Below are 23,141 nucleotides of genomic sequence, written 5' to 3' on the forward strand. Positions count from 1 at the left end.
CCTCAACAGGCAGGACAGCATAAAAGACGACATCTGCACAAAGTCGGATCCAGTACCCTCCATCTCCTCTTGCTCTTCCTCAGTGACGTCAGGTAAGTCAACCTCCTCCCCCCAGCCGCGAACAATACCACGGGAAGGTTGAGCAGCACAAGCCCCTTGCGACGCCTGCTGCGGTTGTTCTCCTGCCGCTGTCCCCTCCTCCTCCTCCTCCTCCCCCAAAGAAACACCTTGCTCATCATCCTCTGAGTCTGACTCGTCTTCTGCACACGACTTCTCTTCTTCCTCCTCCTCCCTCCTCTGTGCTGCCGCAGGTGTTGAGGAAACAGCTGGGTCTGATGAAAATTGGTCCCATGCCTGTTCCTGCCGTAACGGTTCCTGGTCACGCTCATTCACAGCTTCATCCACCACTCTACGCACAGCACGCTCCAAGAAGTAAGCGTAGGGAATTAAGTCGCTGATGGTGCCCTCACTGCGGCTCACCAGGTTGGTCACCTCCTCAAACGGCCGCATGAGCCTGCATGCATTTTTCATCAGTGTCCAGTTGTCGGGCCAGAACATCCCCATCTTCCCAGACTGTTTCATTCTACTGTAGTTGTAGAGGTAGTGGGTCACGGCTTTCTTCTGTTCTAGCAGGCGGGAGAACATGAGCAGGGTCGAGTTCCAGCGAGTCGGGCTATCGCAAATGAGGCGTCTCACCGGCATGTTGTTTTTGCGCTGAATTTCCGCAAAGCGTGCCATGGCTGTGTAAGACCGCCTCAAATGCCCACAGAACTTCCTGGCCTGCTTCAGGACATTCGCTAAGCCAGGGTACTTTGCCACAAATCTTTGAACCACTAGATTCATGACATGTGCCATGCAGGGTATGTGTGTCAGCTTCCCCATATGCAAAGCGGCAAGCAGATTGCTGCCGTTGTCGCACACCACGTTGCCTATCTCCAGGTGGTGCGGGGTCAGCCACTCATCCACCTGTTTCTTAAGAGCAGCCAGGAGAGCTGCTCCAGTGTGACTCTCCGCTTTGAGACAAGACATGTCTAAGATGGCGTGACACCGTCTTACCTGGCATGCAGCATAGGACCTGCGGAGCTGGGGCTGTGTAGCTGGAGAGGAGAACTGCCACTCAGCCAAGGAGGAGGAGGACAGCGAAGAGCATGTAGCAGGAGGAGAGGAGGTGGCAGGAGGCCTGCCTGCAAGCCGTGGAGGTGTCACAATTTGGTCCGCTGCGCCCTGCTTGCCACCGTTCACCACCAGGTTCACCCAATGGGCTGTGTACGTAATGTAGCGGCCCTGCCCGTGCTTGGCAGACCAGGCATCCGTGGTCAGGTGTACCCTTGACCCAACGCTCTTCGCAAGAGATGACACCACTTGCCTCTCAACTTCACGGTGCAGTTGGGGTATGGCCTTTCTCGAAAAATAAGTGCGGCCTGGCATCTTCCACTGCGGTGTTCCGATGGCCACAAATTTACGGAAGGCCTCAGAGTCCACCAGCCGGTATGGTAACAGCTGCCGAGCTAACAGTTCCGCCACGCCAGCTGTCAGACGCCGGGCAAGGGGGTGACTTGCCGAAATTGGCTTCTTCCGCTCAAACATTTCCTTCACGGACACCTGACTGCTGCTGTGGGCAGAGGAGCAGGAACCGCTCAAGGGCAGAGGCGGAGTGGAGGAGGGTGCCTGTGAAGGTGGAAGGGAGAAAGCGGCAGAAGCAGATAATGCACCTGATAGAGGAGGAAGAGGAGAAGGAGGGTGGCTTTGCTTTTGTGTGCTGCTGCTGCTTTTGCTCAGGTGGCCATTCCATTGCTGTTTGTGCCTTTTCTCCAGGTGCCTTCGTAAGGCACTTGTCCCTACGTGAGTGTTGGCCTTTCCACGGCTCAATTTTTGTTGGCAGAGCGAACAGATGGCTTTGGTCCGATCTGAGGCACACACATTAAAAAATTTCCACACCGCTGAGCCACCCTGGGATGTGGGCACTATGGGGACCTCAGCAGCTGATGCTGAAGGGCAAGTTGGCTGGCTGTACATAGGTGGCGATACATGGTGCCGGACTCTGCCACCAGCTGTTTCTGACGAAGAGCTGCCCCAGCTTCTTTCAGCAACTTCTCTCCTCCTACTACTCTCTGACTCCCCCTCTGAACTGTCCCCCTCTTCATCTCCTCTATTGGGAACATACAGAGGATCCCTATCATCGTCATCATCGTAGTCATCCTGCCCAGCTTCGCTTGACTCAGAAAAATCCAAACATGCACCATCAGTAGGTCCTTCATCCTCCTTACACGTTACATCCATAGTGTTGCCGCGTAACGCAGACATATGAGCTGGTGAAAATTCATCTGGCTGTAACAACAATGGCTGTGCATCAGTGATTTCACCACTAAATAATTCTTGAGAAGTGTCAAATGCAGCGGAAGTGGTGCTAGTAGTAGCGCTGGTGGCTGAGCAAGATGAGGTGTTCTGTGTCGCTAAATACTCAACCACGTCCTGACAATCTTGGGACGTGAAGGGACGTGCCTTCTTCCGAGCACTGTACTGTGGGCCAGGTCCACACGAAATTACATTTACACGACCTCGCGCAGACCTGCCGGGTGGCCTTCCTCTGGCTCTGGCACTACCTCTTCCTCTACCTGTTTTGTCAAAATCGGGTATGCACGGAGTGGTATATCACACTGCGTGCACTCACGTAGGTAGGTGGGTTCACTTAACTGCACAGGTATGCGCACTGATGCGGTGGGTTCACTGAACAGAACAGGTATACAGTGGCGGGTTCACAGAACAGGTATGCAGTGGCAGGTTCACTGAACACAACAGGTATGCAGTGGCGGGTTCACTAAACAGGTATACAGTGGCGGGTCCACTGAACAGAACAGGCATGCAGTGGCGGGTTCACTGAACACAACAGGTATGCAGTGGCGGGTTCACAGAACAGGTATGCAGTGGCAGGTTCACTGAACACAACAGGTATGCAGTGGCGGGTTCACTAAACAGGTATACAGTGGCGGGTCCACTGAACAGAACAGGTATGCAGTGGCGGGTTCACTGAACACAACAGGTATGCAGTGGCGGGTTCACAGAACAGGTATGCAGTGGCAGGTTCACTGAACACAACAGGTATGCAGTGGCGGGTTCACTAAACAGGTATACAGTGGCGGGTCCACTGAACAGAACAGGTATGCAGTGGCGGGTTCACTGAACACAACAGGTATGCAGTGGCGGGTTCACAGAACAGGTATGCAGTGGCAGGTTCACTGAACACAACAGGTATGCAGTGGCGGGTTCACTAAACAGTACAGGTATACAGTGGCGGGTTTACTGAACACAACAGGTATGCAGTGGCGGGTTCACTGAACAGGTATACAGTGGCGGGTTCACTGAACACAACAGGTATGCAGTGGCGGGTTCACTAAACAGGTATACAGTGGCGGGTCCACTGAACAGAACAGGTATGCAGTGGCGGGTTCACTGAACACAACAGGTATGCAGTGGCGGGTTCACAGAACAGGTATGCAGTGGCAGGTTCACTGAACACAACAGGTATGCAGTGGCGGGTTCACTAAACAGTACAGGTATACAGTGGCGGGTTCACTGAACACAACAGGTATGCAGTGGCGGGTTCACTGAACAGGTATACAGTGGCGGGTTCACTGAACAGAACAGGTATGCAGTGGCGGGGTCACTAAACAGGTATACAGTGGCGGGTCCACTGAACAGAACAGGTATGCAGTGGCGGGTTCACTGAACACAACAGGTATGCAGTGGTGGGTTCACAGAACAGGTATGCAGTGGTGGGTTCACAGCACAGGTATGCAGTGGTGGGTTCACTGAACAGGTATACAGTGGCGGGTCCACTGAACAGAACAGGTATGCAGTGGCGGGTTCACTGAACAGAACAGTTATACAGTGGCGGGTTCACAGAACAGGTATGCAGTGGCAGGTTCACTGAACACAACAGGTATGCAGTGGTGGGTTCACTGAACAGGTATACAGTGGCGGGTCCACTGAACAGAACAGGTATGCAGTGGCGGGTTCACTGAACAGAACAGGTATACAGTGGCGGGTTCACAGAACAGGTATGCAGTGGCAGGTTCACTGAACACAACAGGTATGCAGTGGCGGGTCCACTGAACAGAACAGGTATGCAGTGGCGGGTTCACTGAACACAACAGGTATGCAGTGGCGGGTTCACAGAACAGGTATGCAGTGGTGGGTTCACAGAACAGGTATGCAGTGGTGGGTTCACAGAACAGGTATGCAGTGGTGGGTTCACAGCACAGGTATGCAGTGGTGGGTTCACTGAACAGGTATGCAGTGGTGGGTTCACAGCACAGGTATGCAGTGGTGGGTTCACAGCACAGGTATGCAGTGGTGGGTTCACTGAACAGGTATGCAGTGGTGGGTTCACAGAACAGGTATGCAGTGGCAGGTTCACTGAACAGGTATGCAGTGGTGGGTTCACTGAACAGGTATGCAGTGGTGGGTTCACTGAACAGGTATGCAGTGGTGGGTTCACAGAACAGGTATGCAGTGGCAGGTTCACTGAACAGGTATGCAGTGGTGGGTTCACAGCACAGGTATGCAGTGGTGGGTTCACTGAACAGGTATGCAGTGGTGGGTTCACAGCACAGGTATGCAGTGGTGGGTTCACAGAACAGGTATGCAGTGGTGGGTTCACAGCACAGGTATGCAGTGGTGGGTTCACAGCACAGGTATGCAGTGGTGGGTTCACAGCACAGGTATGCAGTGGTGGGTTCACAGAACAGGTATGCAGCCAGACAGGAACAAGTTAAGCCTAACTAATCTTTCCCTGAGAGACAGTCTGCAGCAGCTCGCCCTACTCTCACTAACGCAGGCAGCACACGAGTGACCGTAATGGCCGCCGCTGCCTGCCTTATATAAGGGGGGGTGGGGCTCCAGGGGCTAGTGTAGCCTAATTGGCTACACTGGGCCTGCTGACTGTGATGTAGAGGGTCAAAGTTGACCCTCCATGTGCATTATGGGGCGAACCGAACTTCCGCAAAGGTTCGCCTGCGGGACGCGAACGCGAACCACTGAAGTTCGCATGGAACCGTTCGCAGGCGAACCGTTCGGCCCAACTCTAATTATAAATCATTAAATAATGTGTAATCATGAGAAGCAGTTATAAAACATTAAAAGTCTCCGGGCGCCGCTTGTAAAACGTTATTTTTCTCCGGCGCTCTTTTTTCCTGTTGGGCGCCCATTAAACGATATTTATTATGGGAGTGAATGGTGGCGCCCTTTTTGTCCACCTGCCTCATGCGCCCAAATTTCCTGCCTCCACTTTGTCCACCTCTGTCAGTTGGAATCCAGTTCTCTCCTGCAACATAAGCAACAGAAGAGTTGGGGAACTGCTTTCCTTGTTGAAGTCCCACCCACTTCTAGCAGCTGTTGCATAGGCGTGGCTTCAACAGGTACCTCAGTCACCCCTCTCTACTACTTACATTCCTGGGAGGGGGGCTGGGTTCCCCCAAAATTTATCAACGTTTAAATTGTGTTCAATTTCGCTTCTAAACCATCTACACTGATGAAACTAGAAGTAGCAAGATACATTAGATATGATTTGAGAATACATTTGATTCTTTTGATGTATCACATATTGAACACTTTTACTGATATGTGTTATCTCGCTTATGTAAAGGTGGCCATACACTTATAGATGACCACCAGATTATAATGATCTAATCTATCAGGGAAATCGAGCAAGTGTATGGGCACTTTTTCTACATTGTTGTTGTTTTCTCTTTGTTTTTTTGTTTTTGTTTTTTTCATATGTTATTTGTTGAAAACGGATTCAATAAAACTTTTTTGGAACTTAAAAAAAATTATACAGCTTTCTAGAAAGCAAACAATGTGAACAGTTAAACATTTACCATAAAACGCATTTAGGCTATGTTCACACTGATGCGTTGCAGTGTGGCATAACGACTGCTTTGTAACGCAGCTTGCTTGCCGCACTGCAATCCACCCCCTTTAGGGCCCGTTTCCTCTAGACGCATTCCTAGGTGGAAACCGTTCCATAACGCAAGGAAACTGCAACCAATTCACGTCAATGGAGTAGTTTCTATTGACGCGAATTTACCTATGCAATCCGGCGCAATGCGGGGGAAATTATGGATAGCAAGCTGCAGTGTTCCGCAGCTCACATCCGAGTCCCCATAGCCAATGACGGGAAGCCGCATGACGCTGCATCTGGTTGTACGGAAGACACCCGGAAGTAGTTGCGGAGGGATGCAAGTTGCGGCGAACGCCTCGCATCTAAAAGGCCAGTGGAAACTGGCCCTTAGTGATGTTCACAGTGCGGTGGGTGTGGTATAACAGCGTGGGGCATGGTAATGCACTGCATGAGCTGCAGTGCATTACAGCAAAACAATTGCATTAACAGTGAAGCATACTTTCATTGACTGTAGGCTTCACTATATGCCACGCTACAGGAGGATAATATGCGTCACGGGTATCCCACTCTGTTGCGTTCCCGCTGTTACAGGGAATGCAACGCAACTCCCACTGTGAATATAGCCTTATTAGTTCCCCAGCTCCCTACATAAAACATTTGCCTCTGTGAGATTGACAGTCGCTCCTGAAAACAGAAAGTTTGAAGTTATGCCTGATCTCTAACCTCATAAATCCATTCACTTTTGAATTTGTGATTATCAGTAGAGACATCTGAAGTGATTGCAGTCTATGTAATGTAACCTCTGGCATTCTCCAGAACTTTTTATGCGCTGTCACTTTAAAGGGCGTAGGCAAGCAGTGGTGTTAGTGTAGTGAAGGGAGGGAAGGGGAAGGTCTGCAGCGTGCAGTGCTCAGGGAGGTGACACTGACAACAAACTACCTGGAGAGTTGCAGGGGGACTCGGGAGGGAGAGCTCAGGGGACAGATTCCTGGATTGAAGGATGGGAGATGCATCACCTGTTATCACCTTGCCATCAGGAACGGCGTGCAGCACAGGTGAGTGTCACTGCTGTCTACCTGCTGTCAGCTCTTCTTCACCTTTATATGAAAAGGGAGTCCTTCATTCTCCTACTACATTAGATAACCTGTGTAGTGTGTCTTCATCTAGCACACAAATCCTTGTCCCTTGCCTTGTCATTTGCCTTAAAAAATGCTAAACCTGGTTTATCCTCTGATGTTTAGGTGAAATGTTAAGTACTCCACCATACACTGTATAGTGTTAGTTGTATAATAATAATAATAATATTAATAGTAGAAGATATATTTCAGCTGTACAGCTGAATCTTTGAATATCTTGCAGCATTTATTATGTGTAGGGTTTTTTCCATTTTTTTTTCTAAGTGACCTTTGTTGCACCCTTAAAAGAAACCAGAGATGACATATACTTACCTTTTTATACATACCTGGGGATTCCTCCAGCCCCATGGACTTGGATCGCTCCCACGCCGCTACCCTCCGCTGCCTGCAGCTCCAGTACCGGGTCCTGTAACTTCCTCCAGTCGCGGCCAGTCTGACACAAGGGAAGTGGGCTATTTCTATCTCCGGCGGCACACGTCCTCTTGCGTAGACTGGCCGCGACTGAAGGAAGTTACGGGACCCAGTACTGGAGCTGCAGGCAGCGGAGGACGGCGGCGTGGGAGCGATCCGTGTCCATGGGGTTGGAGGAAGCCGCAGGTATGTATAAAAAGGTAAGTACATGTTGTCTCTGGTACACTTTAAAGGACCACTATCGCGAAAAAGTAGGCAGTTAAAATCTGACAGAACCGACAGGTTTTGGGCCAGACTATCTCCTCATGGGGGATTCTCAGGGTTTTCTTTGTTTTCAACAGCATTTCCTGAACAGCAGTTTAACTGCTAAAATAGTAAGATACCAGCCAACCTGCCTACTCACTTGCACACTATTTTGTCAGACTTTGCAACTGCTGTTTAGGAAATGCTGTTGAAAACAACAAAAAAACGCTGAGAATCCTCCATGAGGAGATAGACTGGCCCAAAACGTGTCTTTTTTTTAGATTGAACTGCCTTTAGTGCATTTATTAACCTGCATTAAATGACCGGCTAGAGGTTGGCGCACATTTTTTACTGCCCCGCACTGATTTGGGTTTGAATCAAACAGATATGTACTCAGGGAGATCAACTAAATATTACGGTAAATCAATCCTTGAATTATAGCATATTCTATTTGCCTACATATAGAATGTATATGAATAGCTCACATTTGGCCTGATGCACTATCAGCCGGTAACGTGGCAATGTGCCAGCAGCGCACGGCAGTTTTACTGGCATTTATGCCGCTAGCACATTTGACTGTTAACCCATTATCGCGTACATTATTAACCGGGTGCCATTACTGGGTTATCGGATGGCGTGCTTGCGGTGTTAGTACTGGTAAAATTGCCATACGCAGGCTGCGCACATCAACTTTACCAGCGTATAGCGCATCAGACCCATTGGCCCTTTTTCAGTTCACCTTTTCCCCTAAGTGTTCTCCTAATAGATATTTTGTCATCATCGCTTTAAAATAACTTTCAGCACTCTGCAATTCAAAAAAAGTGCCAAAAAAGTGGGTGACAAAGCATTGTCAAAATTATTCTGAGATTTTTCTTGCTTGCTGGTGACATAAAGTGATTCTTAAGTAAAAACAAAGTGAAGAGATAAACAATTGTATCTATCCTCCTACTCCTAAAAAAATGTTTTTAAAACTTAAAAAAGTTGATGTATGGTTGTGTCTCAGCTGCATGTACAGTAAGGGCCCTTTTCCACTAGCAATCGCTAGCGTTTGCGCTAAATGCTAGCGATTGCGATTCAACAAAGTCCTAATTTTTCCCGCCGATTGCGATTTTGCTATGCACTGCATAGCATAGCAACATCGCGGCAAAAATCGCTCCACGCTCGATTGCGCTTTTGTAAAAATCTAATCACAGTAGTGGAAATTACCTACCGCGATTCCTGTGTTATTTAGCAAACCCTAGCGATTTTAAAATCGCTAGCGATTTGCGATTTTGCGATTCAGCATCGCAATCGTCGTTAGTGGAAAAGGGCCCTAACAGTCTGTCTCTGTGTGTTGGAGTGCTCAAATATATGAACTATTGACCTTTTTTATCTATCCTCTCCTGGAATAATACTAGGCTTCCTAGAGAAAAGTATTTTATGGCTGTAATTCCTTATCGGTAGTCTGGGTCACAACTGGAGAAAAAACTGTCAGTTGAATAGTAGAATATTAAGTCTTTCTTGCAGGGAAAGGACAAAGCAGCACAGCATATTTATTTGTGTGCTATGCACTGTACAGGGTACTTACACATGTCTATCTTATCATGTCACATGTCACCTCGGTTGTCCTTTAAGGTTTCCTTTAAAAGGCATTTTATTGATAAGGTGTGGAAATATCACCTAGGAGAAAACTTGAAGGTGAATTGAATATGGGACATTCTGTTTTGAAACACATAAAGCCACATCTTCTCTTTTTGTGCCATGTGATTGTATTAGTGCTAACGATAAACAAAATAATTTAGTGAGCAGTCACCATTGTGAAACACTAAAGGGGCCCATACACTGAGCCGATTAGAGGCCGATCTATCAAAATCGATCGATCGCAAATCGATTGACCGATCGATTTGCGGCCGATTTCGATCTGACATGCTGGAAAAATCTAGATCGATCTGATGAAATTGCTTATCATTTTGCATTGGCCCTAATGCAAATCTGATGGTAAAAAAATGCCAACAGATCGATTTTCAATAGATTTCATACTGAAATCTATTGGAAATCTGTTCCTAGTAAAAAAAATGTTCCTAAACACATCAGATAGATCAGAGATCTATCTGATGATCTATCTGCTGCTAATCTAACGAGTGTATGGCCACCTTAAAAAAGGTGACCCTCAGCCAAAGCCTAGGTAGACTCATTGCACCACCCAATGCCTAATACCAAATTATCACTTAGCACCTAACCCCAGGTGGCCATACTCTGCTCATCAGGTAAATAACAAGCACATATGAGCATTTTGACCCTGCCTGTGTCTGCTTGTTAAGGAAGGTGCACATTGATGATGATACCATTTTATATAAAACATTCAATATTTTAATTTGATAATGTGATTAAATTGTGTGTGCTTAGAAGCAATTAGTGCTGAAGATCAATTATGAGTAGTCATATTATTGATTGTTCATAACACTTTTGTTGATTTGGTATAACAGAATTTGTTTGTCAGCTACAATTGAAATTGTAGTGAATTAAAAAAATCGATGGTTAGAATTGTTTGTTCATCCAACTCTACAGCACTAATGTAACTCTCATTTTAAGCCTAAGTGCCCTTTTACACTTAATGGGCTCGATTCACAAAGCGGTGCTAACCCAGTTAGAGACTTTTGGCGTGATAACCATTGCACCACACTGGTGAAAAGCCAGTTTAGGCGTGATAAGTTTAGGCATGATAAGTTTAGGCGTGATAAGTTTAGGCATGATAAGTTTAGATAAGTTTAGATCGTGCACAAAGTCCCGAATGCAAAGCAGCGCCATTAAACTCCATGCGAAGTGCACCAGACTTTGCTAGCGCAAAACTTTTGATCAGCTGTGCACTGCGGTGCTAAGCCAGTTGGTTCTTAAAGGGACTCCGAGCTCTGATTAAAAATAAAATTTGAACTTACCCGGGGCTTTCTCCATCCCAGCCCCATCCCAGCCCTGGTCGGGACGTCCCACGCCGGCCTCCTGGCTCTTCTCCCCGGCGTGTGACGTCATTCGTGACGTATGGGGAAGAAGAAGCCCCGACACTCACCAGTGTCGCCCAGGGGCCCGGCCTGTCCGCGCTATGCGGACAGCCGCCGGGAGAAGAGCCAGGAGGCCGGCGTGGGACGTCCCGACCAGGGCTGGGATGGAGAAAGCCCCGGGTAAGTTCAAATTTTATTTTTAATCAGAGCTCGGAGTCCCTTTAAACTTATCACTCCTAAACTTATCACACCTAAACTTATCATGCCTAAACTGAGTTTAGGTGTGATAAAGGGCTTTTCACCAGTGTGCTAACTGTTAGCACCGCTTTGTGAATCAGGCCCAATGTGTTTTAATGTGTTACATTTTAATGCGTTTTTTAAGTTAGCAATGAATTGGGAAAAAGCTTCAGTTTTTCAGCGTATATTGTGAAGGAAGCCATAGGGTAACATTAAGATTACCTTCACTTGGCATGCAAATCAGTTGTCCTTCCAGTTTCAACTGACAGCAACTGATATAGTGTAAAAGGAAGCTAACACTAACCTCACCTTCACCTGATGTCCAGCACTAACCCGCCTTTATCCTGATGCCTAATGTTAACCCATCTCTATCCTGTTGCCTAGCCGTAACCCATCTCTATCCTTATGCCTAGCGGAAACCCATCTCTATAGTGAGGCCCATCTCTTACCCGCCTCCTTCCTAATGCCTAGCACTAGCCCGACTCTATTCTGATTTTTGGGCAGTAACCCTTCTCCATCCTGATGCCTAGCACTCTGTCCTGATGCCTAGCACTAACCCATCTCTGTCCTTATGCCTAGCACTCTATACTGATGCCTAGCACTAACTCACCTTTATTCTGATGCTTAGCAATCACTTCTGATGACTAGCACTCTATCCTGATGACTAGCACTCTATCCGGATGCCTAGCACTCTATCCTGATGACTAGCACCCTATCCTGATGCCTAGCACTCTATCCTGATAACTAGCACTCTATCCTGATGACTAGCACTCTATCCGGATGCCTAGCACTCTATCCTGATGACTAGCACTCTATCCTGATGCCTAGCACTCAACCATCTCTGTCCTGATATCTAGCACTCTCTCCTGATGCCGAGCACTAACCCATCTCTATTGTGATCCCTAGCACTCTATCCTGTCCTGATGCTAAGCACTAACCCAGCCAGCACTATCGTGATGTCTATCAATCTATCTTGATGCCTAGCACTAACCCATCTTTATCAAGATGCCTAGCAGTCTCTTCTGATGCCTAGCACTACCCCACCTATATTTTGATTCCTAGCAGTAAACCATCTCTGTTCTGATTTCTTGCACAAACCAATCACTATCCTGATGCCTAGCAGTATCCTCATCTTCACCTGATGCCTAGCACTAACCCATCTCTCTCCTGATGCCTAGCACTAACTCATCTCTAGCCTAATGCCTAGCACTAACCCATCTCTCTCCTGATGACTAGCACTAACCCATCTCTATCCTAATGCCTAGCACTAACCCATCTCTTTCCTGATGCCTAGCACAAAGCCATATTTAGTCTGAGGCCTAACACTAACCTTTCTCTATCCTGAGCCCTAGCAATCTATCCTGACGTCTAGTACTAACTCATCTCTATCCTGATGACTAGCACTAACCCATCTCTATCCTGATGACTAGCACTAACCCATCTCTTTCCTGATGCCTAGCACAAAGCCATATTTAGTCTGAGGCCTAACACTAACCTTTCTCTATCCTGAGCCCTAGCAATCTATCCTGACGTCTAGTACTAACTCATCTCTATCCTGATGCCTAGCAGTAGCCCATCTCTATCCTAATGCCTAGCAGTAACCCAACTCACTCCTTATGCCTAGCACCAACCCATCTCTATCCTGAGGCCTAGTACAAAGCCATCTCTAAGATCCTGAGGCCTAGCAATCTATCCTGACGTCATGTACTAACCCATCTCTATCCTGAAACCTAGCAGTAACCCATCTCTATCCAGATGCCTAGCAGTAACACATCTCTCTCCTAGCACTTATGACTGCACGCTATCACACCAACTTTGAAGTCTGAAGATCATTCAGATAAAATATAGTTTGTGCTTTTTTATTTTATGTAGAGTCTTTTATTCCACAGAAGGGTGGAATATGAGGCTAGAATAACATGTGCGGCTAGAATAACAGTTCACCCTGCTTGCACTCCCCACCCAAATCTTTAATAACAATAGAGCTTTCAATATCAGCAAATGAAAAGAGGCCCACTTGTACTAAAAAGAAGATGATCTGTTTAATTTAAGCTTAGTAACCGCACACCTCCTGCTTAGTCATTGTCAACAGTGGATTCCTTTACAGTAGGTGGAGCTGTGTTTTGGTGACAATATTTCTTATTCAACGTGAGTGATTGGCAGCGTTAGCAACACACAGCAAGATCAGAGTTATTGAGGTGGCAAATCTGTGCCTTGGTTTCTGATTGGTGGCCCTGAGCTGTCATGTCTGTGGTATGTATACCTGCCTGTGTTGTTTAGAGATGAATAACAGGTGAGGTGAGCTCATGCTGTGACTCAGGCAGGGAGGATGGGATGAGGTGGTGTACATTGCACAAAGAAACTAAGCACAGGACAGAACTAGCTATGCTAATGTGTCATGTGTACACAGCAGTGACGAGCTTGGTGACAGCACTGCTGGTTCACGGCAAGTGGTTGGAGCAGTTTGCATAGCAGAATTGAGTGTTGCTGCTCTGACATTTGCCTCTGATTGGATACATAAGTTTGTGGAAAATGTGGTTACAGTGGGGCTGGGCAGAAGAATGCTGTATTCAGGACATTATGGTCTCTCATTGTTCATGTCACCATATTGACTCATTCCATAGACAAGAAACTGCCAGGGAAAAAGAAAGGTGTGCTCTATGTCAGACCTGGGGCAAATACTGTACAGCCCCAGAATACACGGCAATGCTAAACCCTTGCGTTGCTTCAGTGACAGCCCTGGCATGTCATAAGTCATCCCATCATCGAGGGAATGCCGGTTAGGGTCTGTTTCCACTGCACGCAGATTGGATGCAGAATGGATGCATAAAAACTGACTCCAATGAAAGCCTATGGGTGTGTTTCCACTAAACGCAGTTTTTCTGATGCACATTTTCCCATTGGCATTCATTGGAGTCAGTTTTTCTGCATCCATTCTGCATCCAATCTGCGTGCAGTGGAAACAGGCCCTAACCGGCATTCCCTCGATGATGGGATGACTTATGACATGCCAGGGCTGTCACTGAAGCAACGCAAGGGTTTAGCATTGCCGTGTATTCTGGGGCTGTACAGTCTGCATCCAATCTGTGTGCAGTGGAAACAGGCCCTTAAAGAGGCACTGTCGCGAAAACCTTAAAATTTAAAACACATACAAATAAGAAGTCCATTTCTTCCTGAGTAAAATGAGCCATAAATTACTTCTCTCCTATGTTGCTGTCGCTTACAGTAGGTAGTAGAAACCTGACATAACCTACAGGTTTTGGGCTAGTCCATCTCTTCATAGGGGATTCTCAGCATGGCCTTTATTCTTTATAAACACATTCCCTGAAATTTATGAATTAAGATGCTGGCCAGCCTCCCTGCTCGCTGCACACTATTTTGGCAGTTGGACGGAGCAACTGCCATTCACTAAGTGCTTTTAAAAATAAAGAAAACCCTGAGAACCCCCTATGAAAAGATGGGTTAGTCCAAAATCTGTCACTTCTGTCAGATTTCTACTACTTACTACAAGTGACAGCAACATAGGAGAAAAGTAATTTATGGCTCATTTTACTCTGGGAAAAATGTACATCCTATTTGTATGCGTTTTAAAAGTTAAGATTTTCGCAACAGTTCCTCTTTAAGAACTGCTTTTTAACCGGCTTTCTCCAAGCAGGTTGTACATGGAAACTGTTGCTAAACATTAACAATACAATACTGCACTGAAGTCTGACTGACTACTCCATGTGTTATACAGATCTCCATTTCTCCTCAGTTCAGGACCTGAACTCTTGCACATAGAGAAAAGGCACCCTGTGTGTATTTAGAGAATTTAGCCTGAATAATTCCCCCTCATCTGTGAATAACCACAAGTTGTAATTTGATCTCTCCCTTGTGTCACCTGACTTCCATGGCAGATGAAGCTGATAAACTAATTTGAAAGCACAGAATGTTACCATTATATCTGCTTCTGTGAAAGCAGAAAGTAGAAACCGTGCAGATTTATTTTTGTTTTTCAGCTGTAACAAACAAAGGTTTTTCTTTAAAGGTTATTATGCTGTTGCTTGTCTTTTAGAGCAGAGAGGAAGTTCTGAGTTCAGGTCCGCTCTAACTGTATATTTAATACAGCTTGCCTGTAAAGGATCTCGGTGGCTGGGACATGCTTAATGAAAATTCCACAAAGCTGGCAATTTACCCAATCTGCGTCTGTGATCCAACTAAGCTATTCTCAAACCAAATCTCTAGAGAATTAGAGTCACCCGAGCATAACGTTCCAGTCTCAGGACCTGAGCCCACTGATGCAGCTCTGTCCTCTTCTGTCCGCTTTCAGCATCTCTAACATTGATGTTTAACTGAAAAGCGGACACAACTGCGTCAGTGGGCTCAGGCCCTGAATAACAATAATAATAATACTAGTTCTATATTTGTATAGCGCTTTTCTCCTGAGAGACTAAAAGCACTTGAGCTACAGCCACTAGAGCGCACTCATTGTCAGTGTTAGGGAGTCTAGCCCAAGGACTCCTTACTGAGTAGGTGCTGGCTTACTGCATAGGAAGAGCTGAGATTTGAACCCAGGTCTCCTGTGGCAGAGCCCCCAAGCAGTGCACTGTCCAGCCAATAAAAGGCTTTCAGTACCAGGCATGACATCTAGTATTCTAATGGCTCATCACCTTGCTGGTGGCTTAAAAAGCATTTTATTGATGCAATGTGAAAATATCACCCAGGAGAAAACTGGTGCAATTTACACCATCCACAGCAATTAACAAAAACAAAGAGACAAACGCTGCATTCAAAAGATTCTTTGAAATAAGCACAACATGCCTTGGTATATAATGTCATCCAACGAGTCTATCAGCTTCACGAGCCAGATATTCCTATGCCTGAGATCACATGTACAGTGGCACACTGATCCTATACCCATTCCAGCACCATAATGGCCAATTGTATGGTGAATTAGTGTTGTAGGTCTTCGGTGGCATCCTGGGAAATCTTCATAGAACATTTTCCATACTGTGATGAATTATTGGTGTGCAGAAAAGTTATGTGCCTTCCAGTCTAGGGCTAAATGTTTATCTCATGTGCCTGTCTGGTATGTGCAGGGCCGGGCCGAGGCAGAAAAGGCTCCAGCCTCAGGGCGCAATGTAGGAGGGGGCGCACAATTCATTCAGCTGTCATTTCTAATTGTGTTTGAAGCAGAAAGAAATAAGAAAAGGGGATACATAGCAGTGACTGCAGGCCAGAGAACTAGATATTAAGGTGTTGAGGAGGTTGTGGGCCCTGTGGCGCCTCTTAGTCTAATAGCAATCAGTGTGTGATGGCTGGGGTGGGAGGGATGGAGGGGCGCACTTTGGTGTCTCAGCCTTGGGTGCTGGAGGACCTTGTCCCGGCTCTTGGTATGTGTATGGGGGGGGGGGGGGGGGGGACACATAACTTTATTTCCTTTTAATAATTGTATAAAGAATTGTTACATGAAAAAAATGTAATCCAACATGCAGACAGATATGGCAATGGGTAGGGATTCTAATATAGAAATGGAATAAATGAAGACATGATTAGCATGTTCACTCACTGAGCAAATGTGATCCCTCATGTGAGTGACTTCTTGCTCATGTCATGTCAAGAAGCCCCATGTAAGTTAAACTGTTTTGTTTTTGCTTTAGGTTCACTAATGATACATTATTTTCTGTCCAATCTTACCAAACCTACCTGTATGTAGCATAAGGGTAACCTTTGTAAATATATATTGAATGCATGTTTAGGTAGTCCCTCATATTACATAGAAATGGTAAGATTGAATAAAAAAGATTGCATCATCATGGGCACCTTAAAGGGACTCGGAGCTGACGGAAGTAAAAAGATTTATACATACCTGGGGCTTCCTCCAGCCCCACACGCTCTGATCGCTCCCACGCCGCCGTCCTCCTCTGCCCACAGCTCCGATACTAAAGTCCCGCCACTTCTGCCAGTCGTGGCCAGTCTACACAAGAGAAGTGTGCCCTCTACGTATCTCTCCAACGGCTGCTGGAGGGATATGCAATGGGCGCACTTATCTTACGTCAGACTGGCTCTGACTGACGGAAGTGCGGGGACATGGTACCGAAGCTGCGGGCAGCAGAGGACGGTGGTGTGGGAGCGATCAGAGCGTGTGGGGCTGGAGAAAGCCCCAGGTATGTATAAATATTTTTGCTTCCGTCAGCTTTGGTATACTTCAAGGTTGGATTCAGACTTCACCACAGCTACAGGTGTACCACAATAATAATCAAGCAACAACAACAGTCAAACATATTGTTCCCCCTTTTACTCCGCCTGCTGGAAGCAACATCGGGCCCTTTACCATCGTCTCTCCTCTCCTTCCCATAGCAACAGTGCGCGTCACACGGCTGTAACAGAGGGACATGTCTGTGCGAACGTGTGGTTAGAACAGTAGCCCTAGGGATCTACTCCCTGTTTCTGTGGGCACACTTACAGTGGTTGTGTACCGTCTTTTACAGTGGGGGAATCTGTATGGCTGATACTGTGGTGAGACCCCTCCCACAGTGTGATGTCATGACCATGGTCCTGACAGTTTGCTGTCTGTGAACCTTGTATCATTTGGGAAAATAATGGCTTTTTCTAACTGCACAGCAAGAAGTATCTCTCTCTGTGCATAGAACTCTCAGTAACGAACATTCCGCACAGATCATCTGTCAGAACTAAAGATCTCACCACCAGTGATTAATTTCAGAGTGTAAATTAGGGTAGATTTTACAATGAGTAAACACTGATTAAATAATCTATAAATGAATATTGTAAAAAAATAAGCAATTTTATTTATTATGTTATTTCCCCTACAGTTCCTCTTTAAAGAAAAAAAATAAAAATAAAAAAAAAGATGAAAAACTTGTGACATTTGAAATGGTTATAAACTAGCTTACTATTATTAAGTTTAATATTATGAATCTATATAGCACTGATATCTTCCACAGTGCTTTTTAGAGACAAGACAAATAACATTTATATTGTACTTTTCTCTTGGCGGACTCTAGGGCACTCTCTATAGGCAGTAACAGTGTTAGGGAGTCTTGCCCAAGGTCTCCTCACTGAATAGGTGCTGGTTTACTGAACAGGAAGAGCTGAGGTTCAAACCCTGGTTTCCAGTGTCAGAGCCCTTAACCATTACACTATCCAGCAACTTTTTACAGGGTACAGTCATGTTACTGACCTCACAGGAACTTACAATCTAATACCTACCAGGTATGTCTCATCCATATTATTGTGTATTTATATAGTGCTGACATCTTCCACAGCACTTTACAAAGTACATAGTCATGTGTCAAGTCATGTCACTGACTGTCCTCAGAGGAGCTCACAATCTAATCCTACCATACTCATAGTCTAATGTCCTACCATATTATTATGTATTTATATAGTGCTGTCATCATCTGCAGCATTTCACAAAGTACCTAGTCATAACAAGAGACTGCCACATAAAGGAAAATGACAGAGGGAAAGACATCTACATGGAAGAGAGTGACAAAGGGAGGGAAAGACAGCTTCTTAACGGGCTGGGTGCCGACATATACATGAACCTACAGGACAATGTGGACCTGACTGAGATACAGCTGCATAAGCCCTAGAGGAAATGGGAACCCTGTGCAGCTCCACAGTCTGCAGGGGCCTATGTCCCAGAGGAGGGACAAGGTCCTCCAGCACCCAAGGCTGAGACACCAAAGTGCGCCGCTCCATCCCTCCCTCTGCAGCCATCACACACTGACTGCTATTAGACTAAGAGGCTCTCCAGGGCCCCCAACAGCCCCTACCCAACACCTTAATATCTAGTTATCTGGCTTGCAGTCACTGCCATGTATACTCTTTTCTTATTTCTCTATGCTTCAAACACAATAGCGGAATGAGACCTGAGTGAGTTGTGCGTCCCCTCCTACACTGCGCCCTGAGGCTGGAGCCTTTTCTGCCTCGGCCTCTCGCGCCTCTGCCTCGGCCCGGCCCTGCAATGTCTGCCCCTATCTTGGTATCTTAGGATATTGAAGCCTACTGAAGCCGATTGAGTGCTGATACTTTTCTGTGTACATCAGGTAAAAACAAAAACCATACTGCTTATAGCAAGATGATTTCCTGCCCTTCCTCATATATGTTTACACAATAGAGCTCAAGAGTACACAAAGAAATATATTCAGGCTTCATTTGGCAAGGTGAACTGGAGCGGTAACATTTCTCACTCACTAAACACACCAACACTGGCGTTTACAATTTACAGTACATCTCCTCAGCAACAGGGACACCACCTAATCTGCTGCAGTGTCTCTCTATGACAGGACAGTTCCATCACCTAGTACTTGTAGGGGTGTGTACAGACCATTGTTGCGGCCATTGTTGCACTGTTGGGAGATATCACACTTCTGAAAGACTTCAAAGATCTATCTTTCCAGTATGATTATAGATTTATGTAGCGGCAGCATTTTCTGTGGCAATGTACAATAGACAGCCCTTAGTACATAGAGTGGAATGCACTAAGAAGGGAATAATAAAATGCACCAATGAACAGCTTAGCTTGTAAAATGTACACAGAGGTAGATTTGATTTACACACAGCAGTACTGGAACCCACTAGGTGTTAGGTGCGAGAGCAGGAGCTGTTGACCGCCCCACTATGTTTGTAGACCACCCAAGCGCAGAGTCTAAGTGACCACGGGTCTTCACCCACGACCCCTTGAGGGGGAAGCAGGACCACTACCCCAGGAGGGGGAAGTGGAACTTCGCTGCCTAGTGCCCACCAGGTTGCGCTCAGGATAATCCCACAGTGGGTTGGAGAACAGATGACGTCTCGATGTGGAGAGCCAGGTACAGGCAAGATCGAGATCGAGGAACAAGCCAAGGTCAGGGCAGGCGGAGATCAGGATAGTCAGGAACAGGCCGGAGATCAGGGCAGGCTGCAGACAACAACACGGTAGAACAAGCCAAGGGTCAAGATGGGCAGCAGACGAGAGTAGTCGGGGTCACAAGCCAAGAGTCAATACCAGGAAATACGATCAGAGTACCTACAGGTTCACTAGGCACACGCTGTATGAACAAACAGCACAGAGTAAAGGGCAGACCTGTTTAAATAGGGCAATGGGCGCCAAAATCAACGCCTGCGCATGCGCGCAGCGCGCAACGCTGAGTGCGCGTGCGCACGGCCTTGCGCGCAACCTGATGCGCGCACTGCGCACGCGCACAACTCTGCGCGCGCATAACGGAACGCCGTGCGCGTCATCACAGCAATGAGGCACTATGAATCCCAGCGTGCCCGCGCGCACGTAAGGATGCGCCCGCGGCGATAACGGAGGGGACCTGGCTGGTGAGTATGACATTGCCCCCCCCCCCCCCAGAGGCAACCTCCCTCCGGGTGCCTCCTGGACACGGCTTTTCAGGAAACTGAATGTGAAACCTCCTGACCAACCTTGGTGCATGTACATTTTGAAAAGCTTCCCAAGAATTCTCTTCTACCCCGAACCCCTTCCATTTCACCAAGTACTGAAAGGATCTTCCTCTTCTTCTGCAATCCAGAATTCTCTCAACTTCATATTCCTCATGGTCATTAAGCAGTACAGGAGGAGGAGGGGAAGGTGAGCGGTTAAAAATGTCAGGAACGACTCTTTTCAGGCAGGATATATGGAAAACTGGATGTATATTCATGAAGGTAGGAAGCTTCAGTCTGAAAGCCACCGGGCTGATGACTCTCTCAATAGGAAAAGGACCCACGAACTTGGGCCCCAACTTCCTGGAGGGGCAACGGAGATGCAAGTTATTGGTGGATAACCATACCAGATCACCAGTGGTAAAACAAGGACCCTTCTCCCGTTTCTTATCAGCCCAGAACTTGGAACTCTTTTGGGATTTCAGCAGAATAGACTGTAATTTCTTGAAATTCTCCACCAGAAAATTGAGTCTGTTTTGAACCGTAGGCACTGAAGATTCGGCCACAAATCCGGGTAAGGATACTGGATGGAAAGCGAAATTGGCGAAGAATGGAGACAGTTTGGTGGCAGTGTGAACAGAGTTGTTATAGGCAAATTCTGCCGTGGCAAGCAGAGTGGACCAGTCATCTTGAGTGGCAGAAGAGAAGCAGCGTAAGTACTGTTCTAATGTCTGGTTTGTCCTCTCAGTCTGGCCGTTGGTTTGAGGGTGATAGCCAGACGAGAGACAAGGCTTGATACTCAGAAGTTTACAGAGTTCCTTCCAGAATTTAGAGGTGAACTGTGAGCCCCTGTCGGACACAATCTCAGAAGGGAGACCATGGAGACGGACGATCTCTTTCAGAAACACCTAAGCAGTTGTTGTGGCCGAAGGGACACCTTTTAAAGGTACAAAGTGAGCCATCTTGGTAAAACGGTCGACTACCACCAGGATAGTAGTGAACCCCTCAGAAGGTGGTAGATCGACAATGAAGTCCATGGCAATCTTGTCCCACGGCCGCTCTGGAATGGACAATGGGTTGAGCAGACCCCAAGGCTTAGATCTGGAGCATTTAGATCTTGCACAAATCTCACAGGAACGTATGAATTGCTTACAGTCCTTAGACAAAGTTGGCCACCAGAAGTTTCTCCGGAGAAGTTCTAGCGTTCTAGAGATCCCAAAATGTCCCGCCAGTTTGCAATCATGACAACTGGCCAACACTGTCTGACGAAGCTCGGGGGGAATAAAACTTTGTTTCCACGAAAAAAAAAAACATCTCTGAAGACAAGACCAGAGGGAACCTCTTGTACTGGTATTGTAGAGGCGGCTTGCTTGACTAACTCCAACAGACCAGTTTGTAAAAGAAGGAAGTGACTCGCAGACAAGATAGTATCTGGGGCAAGGTGAGTTGCTGACTCATCATGGAACATACGTGAGAGAGCATCTGCTTTGGCATTCTTGGAACCAGGACGGAAGGTGAGGTGAAAGTTGAACCTGGAAAAGAACAAAGCCCAGCGGGCTTGACGAGGTTTCAATCTTTTGGCCGAACGTAAGTATTCCAGGTTCCTGTGATCGGTGAAAATAAGGATAGGGTGCAACGCTCCTTCAAGTAGATAACGCCATTCTTCCAATGCTGCCTTAATGGCCAGGAGTTCTCTATCGGCGACATCATAATTCTTCTCCGAAGAACTAAGTTTCCTGGAGAAGAAGGCTATTGGATGCAGGATTGACTTAGGGCCAAAGCGTTGTGAGAGAATGGCCCCAACGGCAGTTTCAGAGGCGTCCACTTCCAGGACGAAAGCTTGAGAAGGATCCGCATGTCTAAGGATAGGAGCAGACGTGAACCGTGTCTTGAGATCCTCAAAGGCAGACTGAGCCTCAGGGGTCCATCTGAATGGAAGATTAACCTTGGTCAGTAAGGTGATAGGAGCAACAATCCTTGAGAAGTTTTTAATGAATCTCCTGTAAAAATTGGCAAATCCGATGAATCGTTGCACTTCCCTGCGATCAGAAGGAACAGGCCAATCCAGGATAGCAGATACCTTCTTTGGGTCCATCTCGATTCCCTCAGATGATATTCGGAGACCCAGAAACTGGATATTACTCTGCTCAAACTCGCACTTCTCTGGTTTTGCGTAAAGTTCGTGTGTGCGGAGACGAGCAAGAACCTTTTTTACATGAGCCCGGTGTTCCTCCAAAGAAGATGAAAAGATGAGGATGTCGTCCAAGTAAACCACAAGAAAATCATCAATAAAGTCCCTTAACACATCATTGATGAATCGCTGAAAAGTAGCAGGAGCGTTACAGAGGCCGAAAGGCATAACTAGATACTCAAAATGTCCATAACGGGATCTGAAAGCCGTCTTCCACTCGTCCCCTTCCTTAATTCGTACCAGATTATAGGCTCCCCTTAGATCAAGTTTGGTAAAGACTTTGGCTGACCGTAACCTTTGGAACAACTCGGACATTAGGGGTAGCGGATAACGATCCTTAGTGGTAATCTCATTAAGGGCTCTGTAGTCAATGCATGGCCTAAGGGAACCATCTTTCTTTTCTACAAAAAAGATTCCGGCATCGGCTGGAGAGGAGGAAGGTTTGATGAATCCCTTTTTCAGGTTTTCCTCGATGTACTCCTTGAGTACTAGTGACTCTGGTTCAGAAAGAGGATATATTCTGCCGTAAGGAATGGCCGCACCAGGCTGAAGGTTCACTGGACAGTCATAGATACGGTGCGGTGGAAGTGAATCAGACCCCTTCTTGTCAAAGACATCCAGATAATCATGATAAACAGCTGGGATCAAGGAGGCCTTTTCAGAGTTCGTGCAGAGTAGAT

At 46.7% G+C, this 23,141-nt stretch overlaps 1 protein-coding gene across 1 annotated transcript in view; it reads left to right on the top strand.

Moving 5' to 3' along the window:
- The first annotated feature begins 6,836 nt into the window (after positions 1–6,836).
- NIPAL1 (NIPA like domain containing 1) overlaps positions 6,837–23,141 on the top strand; it is a 65,711-nt gene continuing 49,406 nt past the window's right edge. The window contains exon 1 of the mRNA XM_068268277.1: positions 6,837–6,954. Within this exon, the coding sequence (XP_068124378.1) occupies positions 6,900–6,954 (55 nt within the window). The 5' untranslated portion in view covers positions 6,837–6,899. The remainder of the gene's footprint in view (positions 6,955–23,141) is intronic.

This window comes from Hyperolius riggenbachi, chromosome 1 (assembly GCF_040937935.1).
Source record: "Hyperolius riggenbachi isolate aHypRig1 chromosome 1, aHypRig1.pri, whole genome shotgun sequence".
In the NCBI taxonomy this organism is placed as follows: Eukaryota; Metazoa; Chordata; class Amphibia; order Anura; family Hyperoliidae; genus Hyperolius; species Hyperolius riggenbachi.